This window comes from Antedon bifida, chromosome 6, assembly GCF_963402885.1.
Source record: "Antedon bifida chromosome 6, ecAntBifi1.1, whole genome shotgun sequence".
Taxonomy (NCBI): Eukaryota; Metazoa; Echinodermata; class Crinoidea; order Comatulida; family Antedonidae; genus Antedon; species Antedon bifida.
Window position 1 is genome coordinate 427,422 of NC_136231.1, and position 23,614 is coordinate 451,035.

General features: G+C 38.6%; 1 protein-coding gene and 1 long non-coding RNA gene across 2 annotated transcripts in view; both read right to left on the reverse strand.

The window, feature by feature from the left end:
• The window catches only part of LOC144845863 (uncharacterized), a 59,245-nt gene that overhangs the window by 32,727 nt on the left and 2,904 nt on the right, over window positions 1-23,614 (reverse strand). The gene's annotated exons all lie outside the window — the stretch shown is intronic.
• LOC144845871 (tyrosine-protein kinase SYK-like) lies at window positions 258-23,535 on the reverse strand. Its single transcript, XM_078703349.1, has 14 exons — window positions 23,390-23,535; window positions 18,118-18,738; window positions 17,490-17,653; window positions 15,540-15,678; window positions 14,743-14,836; window positions 8,425-8,534; window positions 8,006-8,075; window positions 7,424-7,567; window positions 6,439-6,551; window positions 5,692-5,846; window positions 5,046-5,238; window positions 4,382-4,522; window positions 3,865-3,977; window positions 258-3,360 (listed from the first exon to the last, which is right to left on the reverse strand). The coding sequence occupies exons 2-14, from the start codon at window positions 18,532-18,534 to the stop codon at window positions 3,270-3,272; spliced, it is 1,944 nt and encodes a 647-aa protein (XP_078559475.1). The 5' UTR covers window positions 18,535-18,738; window positions 23,390-23,535; the 3' UTR covers window positions 258-3,269.

A 23,614-nucleotide genomic window follows, 5' to 3' on the forward strand; every position in this document is an offset into this window, starting at 1 on the left:
TTTATTACATTTGTGGGTGATTTTCACATTTTGTGCATAAGATGTCACATTTGTGGTCGGTCGCTGTGTTTTTACATTTGTGGTCGCTGTTTTCACAGTATGATGTATGATGCGTTCTAACATGGTTCAACAGACCCCTGCATAAATTTATATAAATTTTAGATTTTTACATAAATCATGGTGGAAAGCATTTCAGTGTAGGCCTACTGTATCAAGGATCTGGGTTCAAATCAATAGTAAAGTGTCAACACAGTATGTATATAACAATGCTATACTAAAATTAATTTATTACAATCAATTCTGTAAAATAATTTTCATACAATAAAATATAGGCCTAATGGGTTATAAGAGTACAGAAAACATCACTTGTTTTTTGTTTACCACCGCATAGTAATATATGTTTAAATAAGCTTATAAGGCCTCACCAGAAAAGATGTGGAAATAATTTGATAATCAAATGCAATTTTAATAAGTTGATTCAAGTATGGCAAACCCAAAATGTCAAATTGTATTTTGAGTACTCTACACATAATCATATTTACAGATTTAATGATCTTATTTAATGATTTTATGTTCCATAACCATGATCATTTGAAGTTCATAGCTTAATTCAAGATACTGTATGGGACACACATGTTTGTACATAGTCATGTACATATTGCATGTCTATAGCATGTGATGTTAAACAACGTACAATTTGACAAATTAATTAGTTTAAAGATGTTAGCAAGTTTTAAAAAAGTAAAAAATAAATCCCCATGCCTTTAATATATGGGCCTATCAATATAATTTGCTAAAAAAGAAACACAATACAATTGTGTATTAGTAAACAATCCTATTACACGTATATAATTTGCAGTATAACTGAATACTATAATACAAGAAATTGCATTTTCAAAAAATGGTACAAAAGAAATTACAAAAAATACTTTACACACAGCGTATTAATGTACAACAACACACACAAATCCTACAGAAACAATACAGTACTCAAACAAGTGAAATACAGTTCTTAACAATAGTATAAGACAATTTTAACCTAGTAATGTATATCATATAATGTGATTAAAAATTCTAAAATTCCTGGTATGGAAACAATTAGTAGACACACCATGTCAATAATGTTTAAGTTTGTTCTTATCCATAATTACTAAGTTGTAATTAAATTGATTTACATATTTTGGTACAATACAGTACATTCCCATTATATTGTAGTTAAAAGTAAATCAAATAAAACATAACAGTAATACTGTACCATTATATTGTACTGGTACATGTATATTAAATAATGCATTTTAATGGAAAACATACAGTATGAAGTACTGGTACAGTATATTGACTGATGGTATAAATACCATACTATACTTAGTATAGGACTAAGCACAATCATGACAGTACTCAAAGAGTGAGGTTTGACTGGAGAGGGGTAAAGATGGTGAAAGGAGGGGAAAAGGAGTGAGGGAAAGACACTGAGGGAAAGGACACAGTGAGAGAAAACAGAATGAGATTGAGGAAAGAGACAGTGTTGGAAAAGAGAGTGAGGGGGAGTGGTGAAATAAAGGGGAGTGAGGGAAAAGACAGTGAGAGAAAAAAGAGTGAAAAGACCTATTAACAGTAACTTTATGTCTAATTTTCAAATTAAATGAAATAAAATATACTACTACTGTACAAACTTAAAAAAGTTCAATATTGAAGAAAATATCATTTGAATGATTATTATATGCTTTGTGGTACTACTATACATAACCTGTTAAAGTCTACTGTATATATTGTATGTTAAACAAAATCAAAGCGATTACTGTAATTTATTTTACATTAAGTTATAACAAAATTGTAATACTTTGAATACTAATTAGGAAATTTTATAAAACCTGCCCCTTTTATAAAAAAATCAGTAAATACTTAAAATTACAAAAAAACTGAGAAATAATTCACACATAGATTTTAAATACAACAATATAAAACATTACAGTACAAATATTTAAAATAATTTACCCATCCAATTTATACGAAAAGTGGAATTCAAAAATATCAGGCACCAATGTATTTAAAATATACCTCAACAATTATAAGGTAAACTATATTGAAAACCATGTAGTTCTCAATTGTTGATAAAAAAGTGGAATTATTTGTTTTCGAAATATCAGGCACCACAGTATTTAAAATATAATCATCCACCTTGACAATATAAACAAAACTATTATTGAAAATCTATGTACTCTAATAGTTTATAAATATATAAATTTATCTAACAAAAGTATTTCATAAAATGGTATATAGAATGTTTTGGGGGTTTTCATTAAGTCTGAGTATTACTTTCATTCGTTCTGGAAGTGTTTTTATTATATACAAAAATACATAATTATAACTATCAAACACTTTACAAGCAATTGTTAAAATTTATCAATTGTTATAAAAAATGTATAAAAAAAATATCTATATAATGTTAATTCCAATTTACAATTACGAGCGATAACGGTAAAGTGGATAGCTTGTCCCACGTAGAAATCGTATCCATCCTGCGCAGCTTTCCGCTAAACTGTCCGTGCGCTACAGGTTTGTGTAAATAGATTCTATATTTTTGTTTTCCTCTTTACTGTTGCCGCTCGTCTGTGGTTATCGACCTTTATGGTTTCTTTCTCAATAGAACACTTGTTAATCATATTATAAATGAACTGTACAGACTTCATTAATTATAATTTACAAAATAAATGGTTAATAAGATTAAGTTCTCACCAAGTAACGCACATTAATTATTTATTGTATTGTCCCCTTGCGACACCCTGTTTAGGACACACACCTACTACCATTGTGATATGAACGTGGGATATGTTTTGGTACTCAGCCAACCCCAGTTCAGAAGACACCATATTAAGGAGACACTTTGTTGCCACCTGACAAGGTGTTCTCCTAATAGCGGATCTTAGTAGTAGTTTATAAACACATAGTTTTTCCACTACATTATATTATCAGCGTTTACTAAGGATTTGGTTTGGAACAGGAATAAGTGATTGTAAATGGTATTTAGATGTTTCATTCTGTTTATTATTGTAGTTTTTAAATCTTTTTTTCGCAGAGCTGTGCTAATTTTGAAAGTAGCGCTTAATCGAAAATGCTTGGTTACAATTAAAACTTGAAAATCGCGTTTATTTGGGATTTTATTGCTTATTTGTATCATTTACAATAACCATAAATGCTCAAAATCCAATGAAATTAACAACTTGGTCTTTGTGTCCATTGAGATTGGTTGGTCACCACAGTTATTCAATTTATCTCATTTTCAATGTGCCTTGTTTTAACTTGCGCAAAATATCAATCATTGTCTCTCCAATCTTGGTAAATGTGATTCGATCATGTGCTCTATATAAAAAAAAGAGAGAAATTAGTTTTAATATTTATGTTCATTAAGGTCAATTTACAGAGACAAATGGTAGCGGTAACACGAATATAGAATCTATGTTATTCCTTATGACCATTTACACACAACGCAGAGCGGACGGGCGGTTTCTGCTCAGGATAGATACAGATTTCGGCTTACCATTACCGCTCGTCTGTGTAAATTGGCTTTTAGTCATTTGCACAAGACGAGACGATTGAAAATGGGATCAGGTATGGCCGAGATTTCAATAATGTGCCAACATATTAAAATTAAAAACTCAGCAAAAATGTGTAGAACAGAGACTGTGCTATTTCATTTTTTGGTCTATATTGAAAATGAATATAGATATTTGTGATGTCACCACTGTACTAATTTTCCTGAAAATGGCATGGCATGGTCTGTTGGTATAGCTATGGCATGGTCTGTTGGTATAAACAAATAAAACATAAACCACCATAAATGTATACACTATTAATTGTACTTACTCGTATTCCCAACAACGTAGCATCAATTGGTAAACGTCTTCAGGACACGCCTCAGGACAGTCTAATCGTTTATGAGCTTCAATCATATTTAATATTTCCTGACCTTTCATATTCTATTAAAAAAAACCCATACATTACATTATTTATATGCAAGCATGTTAACCACCTAGCCACTACTAGGAGATAATGCAAGGATGCACCAAATTTGACCAATCCTCATCAGTTTTTAGTAAATATTACAATGACAATTTCTGTTTGATGCATATGCTTAAATTGTTAGTTAAGTTTTCAATATCAACATTATTGTATCTTGAACTATGACCATGTAAATTTTCTACAAAGGATGGAATAAAGTATATCTGTAATACAATGATATAATAAAAGAAATAAAAAAATAGAATTCAATTGATATACCATCCAATGAAAGGCTTGGAGTTTAATTGATATACCATCCAATGAAAGGCTTGGAGTTCAATTGATATACCACATCCAATGAAAGGCTTGGAGTTTTACTTACAGCGTATGGCTTCTTTCCGTATGACATTGCTTCCCATAATGTGACTCCGTAACTCCAAATGTCACTCTTGCTGCTAAACTTAAACTTGTAGATACACTCTGGGGCATACCATTTCAGAGGCCAACGACCTGCTTGTTCAGCCTTTAAAAAAAAAGCAAATTGTGAATATTTACACATTTACAGTAACATTCCTTTTCCAACAAGCTTTTCATTAATTTAACATTTCCTGCTTTTATTTTTGATGTAAAGCACATTGAGAGCTTGCTTATATGCGCTATATAAGAACAGACTATTATTATTATTATTATTAACATCACATCAAAGCACAGTGGACTAGATATCCCATTACTTTCACCTTCTGTAGGGGCCCCTTTATATCATCCAGCTGCCACTAAACATTACAGGCTTAGACGAACTATTACACAGGGTAACCCCCTACTCTAAAAGATGCACTGGGTTCTTTAAAGTCAGGACCTCCATTTTTTAAGTCCTATATCTAGAACTATGGTGGCTAGAACTTGTACCAATTTTATGGCTATGATTTGCTGCGTATCTCTGGCTTATCTGCTTGGCCACTTGACTTTTATTGTACTACTGATATTGATTAGAAGTTAAATGAAATACACCATTCATTAGGATTAAGTACGAGAAAACTACTACATACCACATAATAGTTATTATCCTTTCCAACTAATGCTTTTGACATTCCAAAGTCGCTAATTTTGGCAAATGTTTCTGTGACCAGCAATACATTCCTAGCAGCAAGATCTCTATGTACAAACTGCCTACTCTCAAGGTATTCCATGCCTTGAGCTACTTGTAACATTAGTTCTAGAATGTTGTGGATTGTCATCATCCTTAAAAAAATGGAAAAAAAAGTCTATTACATTTTTTTTTCAAACAGACGCATCCCTTGTCATTGGCTGGAATGGATCTGAGATCATCACACTAATACAGGCCAACTCAGACAGCGTCATACCACGTGTAGTCGGGAGAGAATAAAACAGGTTTAATCCCCATACTCTTTCCGAAAGTTGCACTAGGTTCTTTAAAGTGCACATGAACCAGTTTAAAGTCCTTATCCAAGAAGACTTGTTCTACCACCAGAACTATGGCTGAGAAGAGCATTGAACCTCTGCAGCACCCTGTCTAAAAGCTCTGTCTACACTATCAAACTTTATGTGATGTGCCCATATATGGACATGATGATGTCATATCACTAACATACTTGTGCATATCACACTTTTTTTTGTGTGTTTGATAGTGTAGACAGAGCTTTAACCACTCAGCCACTCAATATGCCAACTTACTGGTGTTTCTTAAGATACTTGTGAAGCGGTCCAAGCTCGGCCAACTCAAGAACAAGCATCATGGGATCATTATCGCTCTTGCAAACACCAATCATTCGTACAATGTGCGGGTGATCCAAATCAGCCATCAAGTCTGCTTCTCGTACAATCTCCGACTAGAAAATTAATATTTTACAATATGAATAAATATAGATCCTCGAGTCAATGGGAAAAACTAAATTAAATAAATCAAAAAATGTGATGTGCCATATATGGACACAATAATGTCATATCGGTACCATATTTGGGCATATCACTACCATAATTGGGCACATCACACCTTTTTTTGTCAAACTAGTTTGATAATGTAGACAGAGCTTAACACATACGTAATGTTGGAATGGCCAATGATGATTGTATTAATATTTAAAGTGGTTTTATTATATTGGTATTCATTTATTATTGTTATTATTACAAAGTTTTACTTTATATTGTATATTCAGGCACTCAGGTCAAACTTGTTAAACACGAGTAGTGAGATGTATCAAGTTTCAATACAAACAAACATGGTGATCTACTTAATACATGTCATATTGCATACTTGAAACAACTAGGAGAACCACTTTATGGTACATATACTTTTTTATGTACATATTATAATAGCACTAAGCCAAAATAGGTCATTATGAATTAAATAATTAAATGGTGCACCTCCATTGGATGGAAAATTCCTAGTCAAAATAATTATTTTAATAACAGAGTACTTACAGCGCCGTTTTGAATGACTTGAGAATCTTTTAAAGTTTTCACCGCTACAAACACATCCTGCTTATCAGCCATACGGTAAACCCCTTTCAGTACAGAACCAAAATTACCTTTTCCTAAATGTAACCAAAACAATTAAAATAGTATTATTATTATCAATGAAATACAAATACTGTACAGTTCAACTAATTAAATTATTAATACGACATCTGTTTTAGTAAATTTTAATAGTAGGACAATAGATATTTAGTTTTTGATATAATAAAGATGAACAAACAAAATGAGTTTTTTGTTTTAATAAATGTTCGGTGAATGGATAAAATGGAAGCAAGCATATAAATGTGATGTATTACAGTAGAACCTGTTTTATGTACCCTGATTTTACGTACGCTTAAAATGACTGATGATGTAATCATTTTTAGTAATTAAATACATAAATAGTGTGTTATTTTCTTACATAGAGGATGCAATTTAACAACAACAAACCACCACAAAGCAATGGCTGATGTGATATAAGTCACACATGTGCATTCCCCCTACACAGCGGCAACTTTTTTTATTGATAGAAAATGCATTGATTTTTTATTTATAACACTATTCAAACATCGCACAGGCTGTGCCAACACAACAGCCTTTTTAGCTATGATTAAAGATAGTGCAGTAGTCTTTGCTACGATCTTTGTATTTGGGGGTCAATTTAAGGTCAACCTGGATTTTACCAATCCCATGTTTTTTGTATGTCTTTCGGTCTCGTAAAATAAAGGGATATTATATTCTAAGCATTTAAAAAATACAAGCAATTCACATAAAATCCTTACAAATTTCAAATTATTTACCAAATCCGGTACAAATATAGCTTTAATATTTGCAGAGAGGATATGGTTTGTTTTATAAAGGAAGTCTTAAACTAAAAAAAAACAAATTTACTATAATGGCAATTCTTGCTCATCTAGCTATTACACAATGAAATTAAAAGAGATTAAAATACCGAGAGGGTCCATTAGAGTTAGGTCAGCAGGATTCAGACTCTTAGTTTTCTTTGTTTTTGCAACGTGATCATATATTTTCTCTTGATCATTTGGAATGCCAAACTGTCGTTTATCTACCACATTACGCTGAGCGAAAGAGGCACCTGAAAACAAAAAATATAAATTATAGCAAACATGTACAGATAATATGGATCCTTATCAAACATGTACAGATAATAGGGAGCTTACAATTTTATAACAACCAGAAAACATTTCATTTTATTTATGATGATTTATCCATCGTAAATCTTTGCCGGAAGCTAGGCCATTAAAAAAGGCAGTGCTCTAATATTGGACGTGGAGTAGAACATGGCGCGCACTACAGGTTGAGTTTCGAAACCATACCAGTCAACTACCTCGCATGGCAAAAATTATCAAAATGTTTACAAAAATAAACATGCATTAGATATCACTTTTCCGTGATTTGTAATTAACCAATCAAATGGCAAGAATACAAGCAGGTGTGTTATAATACATTCTCATTTACATAAATGATTGAAATTAAGTATAGGTGGTCATTGATAATAGAAAGCATTGTTTACCTCTGTGAACATTATTTAGCGGTGGTACGGGTGGAAGACCTCTATCAGAACGAAAAGACTCTTGGATTGGCTAAAATTAAAAACACATTAAAATAATGCAATTATGTCATGATAATTATATCATTTTAAGGATAATCATATATCATACAATTCTGAAAACAGTAAATTTTGTTTTGTTTGCCTAACTCTCATTGGTCAATTAAACATAATCCACCTCATTGTTTTTAGTATTAGGTTCACAAAATAATAAGTTAGTGATTGATGATTGAAATTAAACACCAACTACAAATCATGTACTGTATATACAGTAATAATAATACAATGAATGTTTAGAGTTGAATGGGAAAAATTCATGAATTGACCAACTGACTGTTCAATGAGACAGCGTTGAATAGAACAGTCATGAACAATCAACTTACTCTGGTTGTATTCGGTACTGGTGGTGGTTCTCTAGGAGGTAAAAAGATGTCCACGGCAGAACCTGGCCTGTTGGAGGTTGGAGACTGAGGTGATGGCCCACCAACAGGAGCTGTAATGACAAATGGACAAAAATTAAACATAAGATAATATATAAACATAAGGTGATTTAACAAAAATCTGTAAATAATAGATCAATCAAATTCTCAGTTTATACTGTTCAGTTCAATTGACATTGGCTGCAAAAATAAAGGAACCATAGGTACTAGTCAAGTACAAAAAAAACACATATTATATCCTCAGCGATTTTAAGAGGAACTGAAAGACCACAAACCACAAGCAGTGATTATGCCACACGACACAGTGCATTACTAACCACAAGAATACAGTACATGATTCTTGTATACTTGTAAACGTGACAGTACATATCTCATCCAAATTTTTTTTAATATACACATAAAATCCGAAGCTAAATTACTTAAAAAATGACAGTGCTGTCAGTATCAGTGGCTGGAACTCAATTGAGATACAACTAAATTACACAAACCAGTAGTGGTGTTAGTAGTCTATGAGTGCTAGCTTACCTGTATAAACCGACAATAGCCCGTGCTCTCCAGAGGGAGGGCTTAGATACGAAAGTGAAAAGTTCTTAGAACACCCCTGTATTATAATGGACCAGTCCGCAACCACGCCCTCATGTGGGAACGTACCAACGTACCACCGTCATCATTTTCCGCGTACTTGACTGCGGGGACGGCGGGAGGGAGTTTATACAGGTAAGCTAGCACTCATAGACTACTAACACCACTACTGGTTTGTGTAGTCTATATCGTGCCTAGCTTACCTGTATAAACCGACAATAGCCAGATTAGCACCGGACTAGAACTAGTCGGCGGTGGGAGTAAGTTAACAAAGAGCAGAGCAAGTGAAGTGTACATACCTATAGCCTAGGCTTTAGCACTGCTGCTGCTACTGGCGCCATGGTTGCAGAAATGTCCCTTAAATAATGCGCAGTAAACGTAGACTGTGTCCGCCACCATGCCGCTGTCATAATGTCTGATACAGAAACACCAGCGTACAACGCCCAGGATGTAGCAACACCCCGCACCTCATGCATATGTGCCGGCGGCGAAGTGCTGGACGACTCATAAGCGGCCCGAATCGCTGCCACGACCCAGTTAGCAATCGTGGATTTTGCGGCCGGCCGATACGGGGGCACCGATGTGACGAATAAGTGAGATATACCCTCTCGCAACGTCTCTGTACGGTGGATGTAGAATTTGAGTGCTCTTACCGGGCACCAGAATTTGTCCTCTACTACCCCCGAGAATGCGGACATTGATGGAACGAACACAGCCGGCGGCGAAAAATTTAACGTCTGGGACTTGGCCAGAAAGTCCTTCCTGAATATTAACCGGACTCCGCCCCGCTCAAATCGTATATGGCCTGGCTCTAGCGTGAGCGCATGCAGCTCGCCTCGGCGTTTACATGAGGACAACGCCACCAGAAACGCTGTCTTAAGCGACAGATTGTATAACGAAGCCTTGCTCATTGGCTCGAACGGCGGACGCGTGAGTGCGGATAGAACGACGTTAACGTCCCAACGTGGAACTAAGACCTTAGACGGAGGTCGCTCTCTGAACATACCGCGTAACAAATGCGTGATTACTGCGGAAGTCGAAACCGTCGAGCCATCCTGAAATGGCGGAGTAATGGCCGCAATCGCGGACCGGTAGCCTGACACCGTGCGTACTTGCAAGCCTGATTCGTACAGGTAGTGCAAAAAAGCGCAGATCTGACCCAAGGATATCGCCTTAGGGTCTACGTTTTCTTGTCTGCACCAGCGAAAGAAGTGTCGTAGACGGCTGTTGTAGACGGTGAGAGTCGACTGTCTTCTAGATTTGGCCGCCAGGGCGGCTGGGCCGTCCGGAATGCCCGAGTTTCTGAGCTGATCCCTGACAATGGCCAAACAGTCAGGTTCAGGGATTGTAGGTTGATCGTCGAGAACCTCGCACGATTTTGCGTCAGTAGATCCGCGCGGACCGGAAGACGCAGCGGGTGATCGTAAAGAAGACTGGCCAGAAGCGGATACCACGCTTGACGAGGCCAGAACGGTGCGATCAACAGAACTCGGCACCGGAAGCGCTGAATGTGAGTCAGAACTATTGGTATGATCGATATTGGCGGGAACGCGTATGCCCATAAACCGTCCCACGACATGGACAGGGCATCCACCGCCCACGCACGTGCATCCCGGTATCGACTGCAGAACGTCGGGAGCTGCGTGTTCTCTGACGTCGCAAACAGATCTATGTGCGGCCGCCCGAAGTGGTCGAATATTTGGTTGGCTATGCTCGGCAACAGACGCCATTCGGTCGGGCGTAAGGCGAGTCGGGACAGCGTGTCCGCGACTACATTCTGGCTGCCCGGAATATGCGATGCAGTCAGCGTTATGCTGTGCGCGATGCACCAGTGTATGAGCGTCCATGTGTGATAGCAGAGAGTCGGAGACTTCGTGCCTCCTTGTCGGTTGATGTACGCGACCACGGTTGTGTTGTCCGAGCAGACATGGACGTGTGAATTTGTTATGTTTGGAAGTAGCGCTTTCAACGTTCGGTCTACTGCCCAAAGTTCTAATAGATTGATGTGGGCTAACGCCTCCTCGGCATTCCAAACGCCGGAGACGTGACTGTGGTTGGAGCAACCGCCCCAACCCGCTTCGGACGCGTCCGTTTCTATTCGGATGTCCGGAATCGATCTCTGAATTGATTTGCCCACTAACAATCGGTCGTCCGTTAGCCACCATTGGAAGTGCGTTATAATGAACGCCGACATCGGGACCACTTTGTCTAACGAGTCTGAACCTGGCCGGTAGAAGGCTAACAGATGAAGTTGCAGCGGCCGCATCCGTAGCCGACAAAACGGAACTAGATCTACAAAGCTGGCTAGGAAACCTAGCGTTCTCAGCCAGTCGTATGCTGTCGGAGCGGAAGCAGTAATCAGGCCTTGTATAGCAGCAAGGGCTTTGATTACCCGTTTCTGTGAGGGGCACACTCTGCCCGACACGAGATCTATCTGCGCTCCGAGATAAATGGGATGTTGAGTCGGCACCAGGCACGACTTCTCCCGGTTCACTAAGAACCCTACACGTTCCGTTACGAGAAGGACGAAATTGAGACTGCTCACCAGCCGGTCCTTGGACTGAGCCACGATTAACCAGTCGTCTAGATACATGAATATGCGAATGCCGTGCTTGTGAAAGAACGCACCGAGCGCTCGGACGATGCGTGTGAACACGCGCGGAGCCGTTGATAGGCCGAACGGCATCACGACGAACTGGTAGAGACAATTGTTGATTCGAAACCGTAACCAACGCTGGTCTTCTTTTGCGATTGGTACGTGAAAGTACGCATCTTTTAAATCTATCGATGCGGCCCAGTCTCCTCGTCTTAGCCCTAACAGGATCGATGAGACTGTCTCCATCCGAAACCTGCGGGGCCGAATAAATCGTTTGTTCAGACGTTTTAGATTTAGAATTGGTCGCCAGTCTCCCGAGGACTTTTCGGTTAAGAATACGGTTGATTCGTGGCCCGAGCCCGCATGATGTTCTTCGACCCTTACTACGGCTCCTTTTTGGAGCAACGCGGCAATCCCGTCCATAAGCGCTCGTTGCTTTATTGGATCTTTGGGGATTGTGGTCGGACGAGGACCTCCACACACTGGAGGGCTCGTAAATTCTATGCGGTAGCCGTAGCTTATTGTGGAGAGAATCCAGCTGTCTACCATCAGCTTCTCCCACTCTCGGACGAACCGTAGGAGGCGACCTCCCACTGGTCCGGCCCCCGACGGCACGGACCTCGCCTGCACGTCACCGGTACCTGCGGTCACCACGACGCGAACCGCGGTCCCGACGTGCTCCCCTACCCGGCTTACCGCCACGCGCGGGGCGGGAATTACGGGGACGCGACGGCCCAGGAGTCTGCCCAACCTCAGACTGATTATGGACCGACGGCGGCGGATGTGAGATAGCGCGCGATGGCACCACCGGCAGTGGGGCTGGAGGCTTTGGACGCGAGTGCGAACGACTCGCTTGGCGTTTCGGGAAACGCGATCTCGTCTCGCGACGTGCCTCTCGCTTGCGAGCCCACTTGTCTTCTTTCTCGGCGAAATTCCCGAAGAAGAGATCCACAGCACCGAACGACTCGCTAGTTGTGAAGCGGCGGTAGTGCGCGGGCGCGATGTCCGTGGCCTGGAGGCAATTGACTCTCCGCGCGGCGGCTGAGGTCAATGCAATCGTCGCCTGTTGGTCCGCGACCAGGCCCGTAATCTGTTGAAGCAAGCAGATCACGTCCGCGTCAAGGTGCCGTGGATGGTCCGGATCCGCGAGGAACGACAGAAGGTAGCCCGACATCGAGACTGTTAACTTAACGTCTCGCGTGCGCCACGGTCGACCGCGATTAGCGCCTCCTCTGTCTTTGCGGCCGAAGGAGACAGAAATCTGCCGTTGGCGTCGAGACCTTGATCCTCGCGCGCACGTTCTTTCGCTGCATCCGGGATCGGTGGTGCCGATACGTAGCGTAGAAATTGGTCCTGCGGAAGCGGGAAGGCTGCTGCGAGGTCTTGCGGTGCAGCCCTACGGGTCTTAGGCTCCTTCGCTATAGCCTCTACCCTAGCGACAAGTTCGGGATCCAGCGGCGCAACTGGACAAGTCGTGACCCGCTTCAATGGAGCACGCACTCCAAAGGTAGAGTATCTCTTCGAAGCCGGCGCGGGCGTCGGAGCGTCATAAGCGTACTCTACACCAATGTACGAAAGTACAGCAGGAACCACACGATTCACTAGAGCCTGCAGTCCGTCTCCGCCCTGTGCAGCCTCGGAGCGGTCTTCACTAGGCAGTGAAGTCATGGTCATATCACTGTCGTACCCACCGGCATCCGGCGATGGGTCCGTCCTTCCTTGACCTTGAAAGTACTGCGGAGGCAGTACTGGCACAGGGGGATAATTAAGCGAGGATGCCGAGGGCACAGCCTCCCTCGGTAGAGCTCGCACCGCTGCTGCGATTGCCTCCAGTACGGCTGGGGACAAACCTTCGTCCTGCGTACTACTCTGCGGTGGAGGCGCAGCGGCCGTTGCAGGCGCGTCCGGCAAAACTTCCGGCGCTACGGTCTCTTCTGCTAGCGGGGCCGGGGGCTCCACCTGAACCTCCGCGGGTGCGGGGTCTACCACCCGCGCACGCCCCGACGGACGAGGCAACGTCCGAAACCGCGAAGCCGTCCAATGAACGCAAATGTCGCACGGCGACTCTTGACTGCAGGTGCGGCAGTGAATGCACAGCAAGTGGCGGTCCCACTTGACTGTCGCACGCTGGATCCAGCTGTCTACCCCCTTGCATTGCAAACACTCAGACTTAGGCATATCGGCGGACACAGTACGCAACCTAGCAAGAAAAAGGAACAATACAACCTGACGACGGCTTTGTTGTTGTTTCACGCAACAGTGCGTCCACGCCTCAGCTGAGGCAGTCCAGGTGGCAATGCAAATTGCTTTTCCTTTGTCTTCCGGTAGCGTGGCCGTTCAGCGGCCTAAAATCCAATAAAGTGGGTGTTGTTTTCTCCTTTTAAATCTTCCTTATATCTAAGGAAGACCCCGATTTGAAACGGATCAACGATATATGAACAATATATCAACCGCTGGTACTGCAACAGGCCGTGGGAATACACTCAATATCCTGGCCAAGTCAACTAGTAATCAGCGAAGTAGAACTCTTTGTAAGTATGCACAGTGTACAATCCTAACACTTGGTATCATACGACGTAACGCTCTCACGTTACGAAAGAAAATGATGACGGTGGTACGTTGGTACGTTCCCACATGAGGGCGTGGTTGCGGACTGGTCCATTATAATACAGGGGTGTTCTAAGAACTTTTCACTTTCGTATCTAAGCCCTCCCTCTGGAGAGCACGGGCTATTGTCGGTTTATACAGGTAAGCTAGGCACGATATAGACTAGCAAAACAGCTAAAACAAAACAATAAAGTAAATCGGCCAGAAGAAATTGCAGAGCTTTCGGGCAACACTAGCGCTTCTTCAGTGGCCTTCTTCTCCGTATATATAAACAATGATATTAGTTCAATCAATAGATTGATTAAAGCTCTGTCTACACTGTCAAACTAGTTTGACAAAAAATTGTGATGTACCCAAATATGGTAGTGATATGCCCAAATATGGTAGTGATATGACCTCATAATGTCCATATATGTCACATAAACATTGATAGTGTAGACAGAGCTTAAAACTCCTGTAGTGTGACTGAGTTTTACCTGATTTTCTGTTAGCATTAGCATTCTGTTCGGAGCAGGCTAGAGTTAAACAGCAAAGTAGGCCATCTTTTTTTAGTATGTAATGATCAATCATCTGGAATTCAAAAATAATTTTTATTTAAAAACTATAAAATACATCTGTGAACATCTTTACATCATTCTTTCAGGTCGCAGATAGCTCTTGAAAAATGTACCCGTCTTTAGGACTAGCAGTGTAGAATAGCCAATGACATGATAACCATTATAAAAATGTGTATTTAATTTTACTGGATAATTTTAACCAAATATTGCAGAACTAAGTATGAAATTAGAATACAATTTTATTATATATTATTTTTATATCAATAAAAATCAGCATTTTTATAATTACTAAACTGCACTATACGCGATTATTCTTCCATACGCAAGTTCATAGGAAGTGACAACATCATAAACTTGTTGGTGGTTGACAAAACCCTAAGGGCGTGTGTAATGCTGACACAGGTTAATCAAATCTCGTCATTTCATAATTAATAAAAAACGCATGTTAATATGAATGACCATATATTAATATACAGATTTAGGTAGAGATGGTTAATATACAATTTTCACTGGTTTTTAAGCTCTGTCTACACTATCAAACTGTATATGACAAAAAAATGATATGTCCATATATGGATATGATGATGTCATATAACTACCATATTTAGGCATATCACTACCATATTTGAGCACATCACACATATTTGGTCAAACTAGTTTGATTGTGTAGACAGAGCTTAACATAGGCTGTGTGTTTTATAGAATATTTCTTTTACCTGCATTAGGCTCTGAAACTTTGGGCCATCTTTGATAGACAAGTCTCCCGTGTGGTTTTTATCTATTTTATAATGATATACAATTCCTCCATAAAATAACGATAATGCGAAAGTACCTTCTTCATTGCGTTCACGAACACTGGAAAAAATAAATACTTTATTACAGTAAATACATATACACAAAATCATTGTGGAAAAAGTTTCTTAAAACATCACCCACTTCAATGAATCACATATGTACTTGATGTATGTATTGGCTCTGTCTACAATACTGTATTAAACCAGTTTGACAAAAAAAGTATGATGTGCTCAAATATGGTAGTGATATGCTTAAATATGATAGTGCTATGAAATCATCATGTCCATATATGGGCACATCACATTTTTTTTGTCATATAAAGTTTGATAGTATAGACAGAGCTTAAGATTGAACTTTGTTACCATGGAGAAGTACTGTAAGTCTCTACTTATTTTTCCATGTTTTGTAATCTGCATCAAAGCAGTCAATTGAAGTACATGCTAGAGTCAAGCCACGCACACTCAGTACACACCACTATGCTCATGTTCAGCAGTTAAGCAAAACACATTTCATTGCTATGCTCGAAATATTATGGAGTTAATCTAACAAGTTTAAATATTGAAAAAAAAATACAGCATTTTTTAACATTGTTGTTTTTTGTTACTTTTTGTCTTTTGGACGTTAATAAATGTTCTTTGAATTGAAAAAAAAGGAAAGAAACAGTGGCCATGTTGAGCAGGTTCCCTGTTGCCTAGTAGATGGTTATTTATAGTTTATTCTGTATGGTGAACAGGATGTAAAACTAAAGCAATATTGGGTTTAATTGCTACAAGCTATTGTTGAGGGTGGGGTTCATGAACTCTGCAGTAAAGTTCTACACTATCAAACTAGTTCTGACAAAAAAAGTGTGATGTGCTCAAATATGATAGTGATATGCCTTAATATGGTAGTGATATGACACCATCGTGTCCATATATGGGCACATCACATTTTTTTGTCACATCAAATTTGATAGACAGAGCTTTTTAAGGATACTAAGATCTCTCCTCAGACAGTCTTTGTACACACTTGTTCATCTACATGGTGCAAGCAGATAGGTGCCTCATAATCCGAATGTATGTAGCTTTTAATACAATATTACAGTTAATAGTAACACAATATAATGAACACGATGTGGATGAAGTAGTGTTCTTTTGTGGTAAATGTATTGGTAACTTCCTGTATAAATATATTATCATTATTCACCGCATCCTTATGGGTATGTTTTACAAAAAAAACCCACAAGTTGTTTTTCATAGTAGTGTTTATAGAAGTACTGTACTGATACCATAGTTGGTAGAATCACTGATTCCTAGCTAGAAAATACACCTCCACAACACATTTATGAAAATGGTCAATGGCCTACCAGTATCTACACACTTCAACCTACAGTACTGTAGCAGATAACACACTTCCATAAAGAAACTACAGTTACCATACATTAACATGTTCACTGCCAACTGGTTCCATCCAGTATCTCTCTTATCAAGCAACATTTATAGTTACAATATTTTAAATAGGATTCTCTATCTCCAAAGTGATGTAGAGGATGCTATAAAAATGTACAATATTTCCAATTTTTTTAGTGACATATTGTAGCGTAGTGGTGGAAAATATTTTAACCAGATCAATACAATTACCACGGCCATAGCCACTACAGTAGTACTGCTGTTGGTAAGGTTTTGACATAGGCCTTTGACGACCATATCGCCCGATAAAAGGATTGTTCCCATTTTGCGAGAACCGCACCACTTTATTTCCCGTGGCTACGGCACTGATTACTACATACTTGGTTCATGTGCAACACCATTTTTGATTCATGATTATAGTAATCATGAGAATTGAATTTCATAATTTAAAAAAAACCACAAAATTGTAAAAATCAAACTCACAGATAAGAGCCATCCTTAGGGCGGGATCGCATTATACGTTTCTCTGCATCTTCTCTTGATAGTTTGCTGTGAAACCAACTTTGTTTGGTGTGTAAAACAGTGTCAATTGCACGCCGAAGCTGGCTTTGAGTTTTATCATTTAATGTTTTAGTAATCACCGCAGACTGCAAAGCAGAAAATAAATGTGTATAAATGCTTTTAGTAGTAATAATGAATTTATATAGATATAGTAATTCCAAAAAAAATGTATACTTTTGTTCAACTAGCCTATCAGAGAGAGACAACAGTTTTGAAACACAAACACTGTGAGACTTAATTTGAAAGAGAAAAGATTTACCTAATATTATTACCTAGAAAAAAAGAAAAAAAAAAAAAAAAAGGAAAAGCGGTATGTAAAACATGGGATCAATAAAATCCTTTGCCCTCTCAACACATAGATTCTATTGCTTTGTTATATCTTATTAATAATGTAGGTTTAGAAATGTACAAACTTAAATAAAACACAGAAAATAACATTCTATGTATCAAGTTACAGTCTGCAGTAAATGTTTAACATACTGTAAAATCTGGGGAACTGTAAAACTGGATATGTACTGTAAAATTGATATACCGTACTGTATAAACTTACACCAATGCCCATAGCCTCCCCAACTCGTTTGATTTGCTCATCAAGTTCCGTATGCGTCATTTGTTCAAACGCTCGTGGTTGTTCGCCCGGTTTTAGCATCACAGGTACTGTTAGTTTACATAACAATCCGTCAGCATTTCCTTTATAGTGCTGCACAAGTTCAATCGGACCAGGAAATTTTCTGCCATCTCGAATGGCAACGGTATTGTCATATTGCCTATCAATGGCATAATGGTATATACCAACCCCATGAAACAAAGATAGAACGTAGTTGCCACCCTTCTGCAAACTCTCCCGTAAGAGAAAGCATCCGTTGGAACACTTCACTTCTCTCATCCGCTCCTCGGCTTGTTCCCTCGTAATGCGGCCAAAAAAGTAACGCTCTTCCAGAGGGTCTCTTGCATTGTTTCTATTCATGATGAATATTTATCAAAATATAATATTTTAGTGTTTACAGAGAGGTTTACTTCAACCAGTTAGTCAACCAGTCTGCTTAATTCTGTGCTTACAATTCAATCAATTGTTCGGGGCACTGAGTGCTTTTAATTTGCATCTAAACTCCATCCACTAATTATTCCATTATCTTCCTATATTCCATCTGCTTAATTTTATACACAACATCTGTAAAGAAGGTAAAAATCATTTATAAATACCTCTTAAAAGGAATATTATATTTATTTTTATTCGTAAATTAAAAAAACAATAAGATCTATTTATCTTTTGTCCAGAAATGTAATTATTAATTCCGACACATGATTCACTCTCTTGATCAAAACGTTAATGTTACCATGAGAATCACAGTGCGATGCCTGGATTGGTCAGCCATCTAGTAACGTAGTTTATATTTAACATACAAAGTCACAAATAATGTATTAACTAGCTGTCAAGCTTTTGAGATTCCTGTCAGGCCTTCGTCTTTTGAAAAATGCAGCTGTGCTACAAATTGCACTCCTCAACGTATTCAGGTGTGTGCTTGTACCTTGATGTGCTAACATTTTAAATTTAAGTTTGGAGAGAGAGAAAGTGAGTGGGAGGATTGAGGGGGTGGGGGGAGAGGGGGTAGGGGTTGTTTATGTGTTGCACTCTTCAAAAGACAAGGCATGTCCTGTGTATTATTGTACAATAGATTGTCAAACAACAAATATGACAATTGACATGAAGTTAGTATGATTTCCAAATTTGGGTTAAAAGCATTAGAAGCATTTCAATCTATTACTATTTGAAAACTTTTGGGCACAATGTTTTCTAGAACTGTGCACTACTATGTGTTTTTGGTTATTAGTATCATACTATAATTGCATATAATAAATATAATTCTTTGAAATAAAAATTACTTAATTCAATGATATTAGTTTTCATTGTTCTGTTTAAACAACAGGTCAAGTTAAATATATTTCAAGGAAATACTGATGGATACTTTAGGGTATTTACAACGATAGAAAAGCAGATGTTCTGTCCCAACACAATAGAATCTAATTAGTCATAAAAGTGGTGATGTAAATGGGACTTTAAAGTGTACCTCAGCAGACAATTACAAACATTCTTCCGTCAAATATTATCATTTTTTGGGTCAACATCAGTTAAAAGTACCATTACTAATAATTGTAGCAAGCATGGTGGCGCCTCTCTTAAAATGTATAAATATAATATACATATAGTCTAAAACAAAATCAAAATATAAGTATCGTAAATATAAGATAAATAGTCTTTTTTTATGTTTAAAACCTAGAAATGTGACAGCACTTCAAGGGGATACTAATTGATATGCTAATTACATGTCCAGTGGTACTGTATGAATGTGGATATAGATTGTTAATTTGGTTTAGTGGAGGGTGTTACTATCTAAGTGTTACTCTATCTGTTTTATTTAGTTTATTTTGTTAGTATTTTTATAGTTTATTTTGCGTTTTTTGTAGTTAAGCATGTTTATATATTGAGGATGCACCATTACTATCATTATTATTCTACTAGAGTTCAGAGGATACCACCACTATTTTAGGGAACAATTTCCTGTGAAATGACTGAGGACAATGTGTTACAATATGGCCAAATGAGACATTCCATTGGTTCTGAAGGTTTCCCCTTTATTACTAAGCTCTGCTGTAATCATTGTAATTTCTGTTTTTTTAGAACTTGTGTGCACTATTACAATATTACATAAAAAATTGCATATTATAATAATTCTTTGAAATAGTCAACCTACTTAAATATGTGGGTGTCTACAAATTAAAGCTATTCTACCACACTTCCTTGAACACATCATCTTAATTAAATATTGTTTATTTTAAAAGTGCTGTACATACAGGTACTACAGTATCTGTCTTGATAATTAAATATACACATGTGTTGAAACTTGCTTAGTTATATATACAGTAGTTGGTTACAAAAATTATTGAACATGGTTACATATTAACTTTTTGTTCTGTATTATTAAATAAATATCGATATTAGAAAAAAGCCATGGTCTTTGTTCATTATCGGACACATTAGTGTTTTTTACATTTAATAGAATATGGACCATATCAGCAGCAAAGGAAATTAAATTTCCATGCCCACAGGGTCCGTCTGCACTGAATAATCAGTAAAACATGATGACATATTTTCATAAATTTTTGTACTTGACAGATTTAAAAATATTCTGTGTGAATTAGCATTTAAATTAATATTGCAAGAATGCATACGTTTCTGTACATATTTAATTTATTGTCAAATTTTTTTTACTATTTTGTTGAAATAGCGCTGAGCAAAAAGTAAAAATATATCTTAACAGTTATTTTTGGACACTAAATCTTTCCATTACTTTATGGACTTGTCAATTGTGTGACCCACTATATTACCCTCAGGAGAGGTGGGTCATGGGTGGTGCCTCATTTACAAATAATTATTGATACAGAGGTACATCAAAAAACCTAAATGCTACATCACATCAATAAACAAAGGTGTGTCAATGTCCGTCACTTTACCACCCACCATCATGGTAATTGTTCTTCAAAATGGGTGCGTCATGGTTCACCTATGCAAGACTTTTTTTATGCAAGGGTGCGTCATGGTATTGTAACGAAAATCCGTTCTCGGGTTCGTTCCCTTTGGGGAAGGGTCTGCGGTACCACGGTACACTCGAATGAAACAAACAAATCAATTACAACTTGTGGAGTGACCTCCTTTATTCTTCTATGATTCCAAATTATTTGTAACAACCGATTATAATAATTAATAATTAAATTAGTTCTGCTATTACGCCGGACTTGAAACAACAGCGTAACCACCAGTAATGACGTAACCTCAAATAGTAGCGTAACCACCAACAAATGGTGTAACCTCCACAGCAACGTAACCACCAACAATGGTGTAACCTCCACAGCAACGTAACCACCAACAATGGTGTAACCTCCACAGCAACGTAACCACCAACAATGGTGTAACCTCCACAGCAACGTAACCACCAACAATGGTGTAACCTCCACAGCAACGTAACCACCAACAAGGGTGTAACCTCCACAGCAATGTAACCACCAACAAGGGTGTAACCTCCACAGCAATGTAACCACCAACAAGGGTGTAATCTCCACAGCAATGTAACCACCAACAATGGTGTAACCTCCACAGCAACGTAACCACCAACAAGGGTGTAACCTCCACAGCAATGTAACCACCAACAAGGGTGTAACCTCCACAGCAACGTAACCACCAACAAGGGTGTAACCTCCACAGCAATGTAACCACCAACAAGGGTGTAACCTCCACAGCAATGTAACCACCAACAATGGTGTAACCTCCACAGCAACGTAACCACCAACAATGGTGTAACCTCCACAGCAACGTAACCACCAACAATGTGTAACCTCTACAGCACGTAACCACCAACAATGTGTAACCTCCACAGCACGTAACCACCAACAATGTGTAACCTCCACAGCACGTAACCACCAACAATGGTGTAACCTCCACAGCAACGTAACCACCAACAATGGTGTAACCACGTACCGGCTAACAGGGTAACCACCAGTAGTCTTAACCACTGGCTAATAGGTGTACCCACCAGCAAAGCAGTATCACAACCACAGGGTGTACCACGGGCTACCTGTATCTCAAGCAGTAACACAACCAGTAGGTGCAACCTCCGGCTCAGCTATCTCAAATAGTGATACAACCAGTACAGTAGGCGCAACCTCCGGCTCACTATGTCTCAAATAGTGATACAACCAGTACAGTAGGCGCAACCTCCGGCTCACTATGTCTCCAACAGCAGCACAAGCAGTAGGCTGTACCCTCCGGCTAACTTACTTGCTGTGTCTTAACTCTCCTTTTATTATTCAGCTCTAATTTTCTCTTTCTTTTCTCTAATCTTCTCTACACTTTGTTTTCCAATTTCTCTAATGTCTCTACTTATTTAACACGTCTTCTACCTGCTTCTCCGCTTTTCCAGCTCCAATATCTCCCTCCTTTTTAACGCAGCTCGAGGTAACCCTCCATTGCCTTCCTTCTCCAATCCCTCTCTGCCCTTTTTCTCACGTCCGTTCTCTGCTTCTCTTCCTGCCTAACTCTGCCTCCATCTGCTGCCCTCTATCTTTTTCTTCTACCCCAAAATCATTACAGTATTAATAAGGTATGACACATGTCGGACAAATGACGCACCTCTCCCACCGGTGATCATATATTAGGTCATACAATTGACAAGTGTATTAGGACCTGATGTCAAACAAATGTTCATGTAGAATATATGTTTACATGTCAACATTCTTTTCCTTTAAGAATGTATATTTTAAATGTTTATGAGAATTTTTTTGCATGATTTGAACAGAACTGCATGCAAAATTACTGGGGGCGGCCAGTGGAAAGATGAAATTGGTCGCGTTTGAACAATTTGGTAGTGTTTTTTAAATTCATCGGTCACTATAAATCGTTATTGATAGGGAATCCCTTGATAGTTCTTTTAGTTAGTGGCGTTTCATAAACATATACAGTACCAATTTTTTTTTGGGGGACCAAAATAAAACATGACCAATAATATAAAAACTGTAGTATTATTATGAAATTTATGCTTATCAATCATCAAGCCAAACTAGAACTTGACTATACTGGCTGGCCCAGCCAAGGTCAGTCGGTCTACTATTACTATTCCTAACTAAGAAGGCTAATGTTAATAATATAGGGAAGCACTAGCCTAGTGACTAGAGCCTATACAGTAGGTAGATAGAGAAGCTAGAGGCCTATCAGGCCAAGAAGTCCCGTCCGTCCGTCCACACACTCACTCAGCACACTGACGACTGACCTTTTATTTCCTGGCCTCATTTAAACAGAGCAACATGTTCCTTCCTCCATTTAAAGTGTATTGTTGATCAAATCTGACCTTAAAATATAGTATTCATGGAATCATAGAAAATAGAACTAACGTAGGCCGTCGAACACAACGGAGTAGAGTGCACAGTACGGTCCCACAGCAGTGTGTCGTCGAACACACACACAACACGGAAGTAAAATAATAAATACTAGCCTT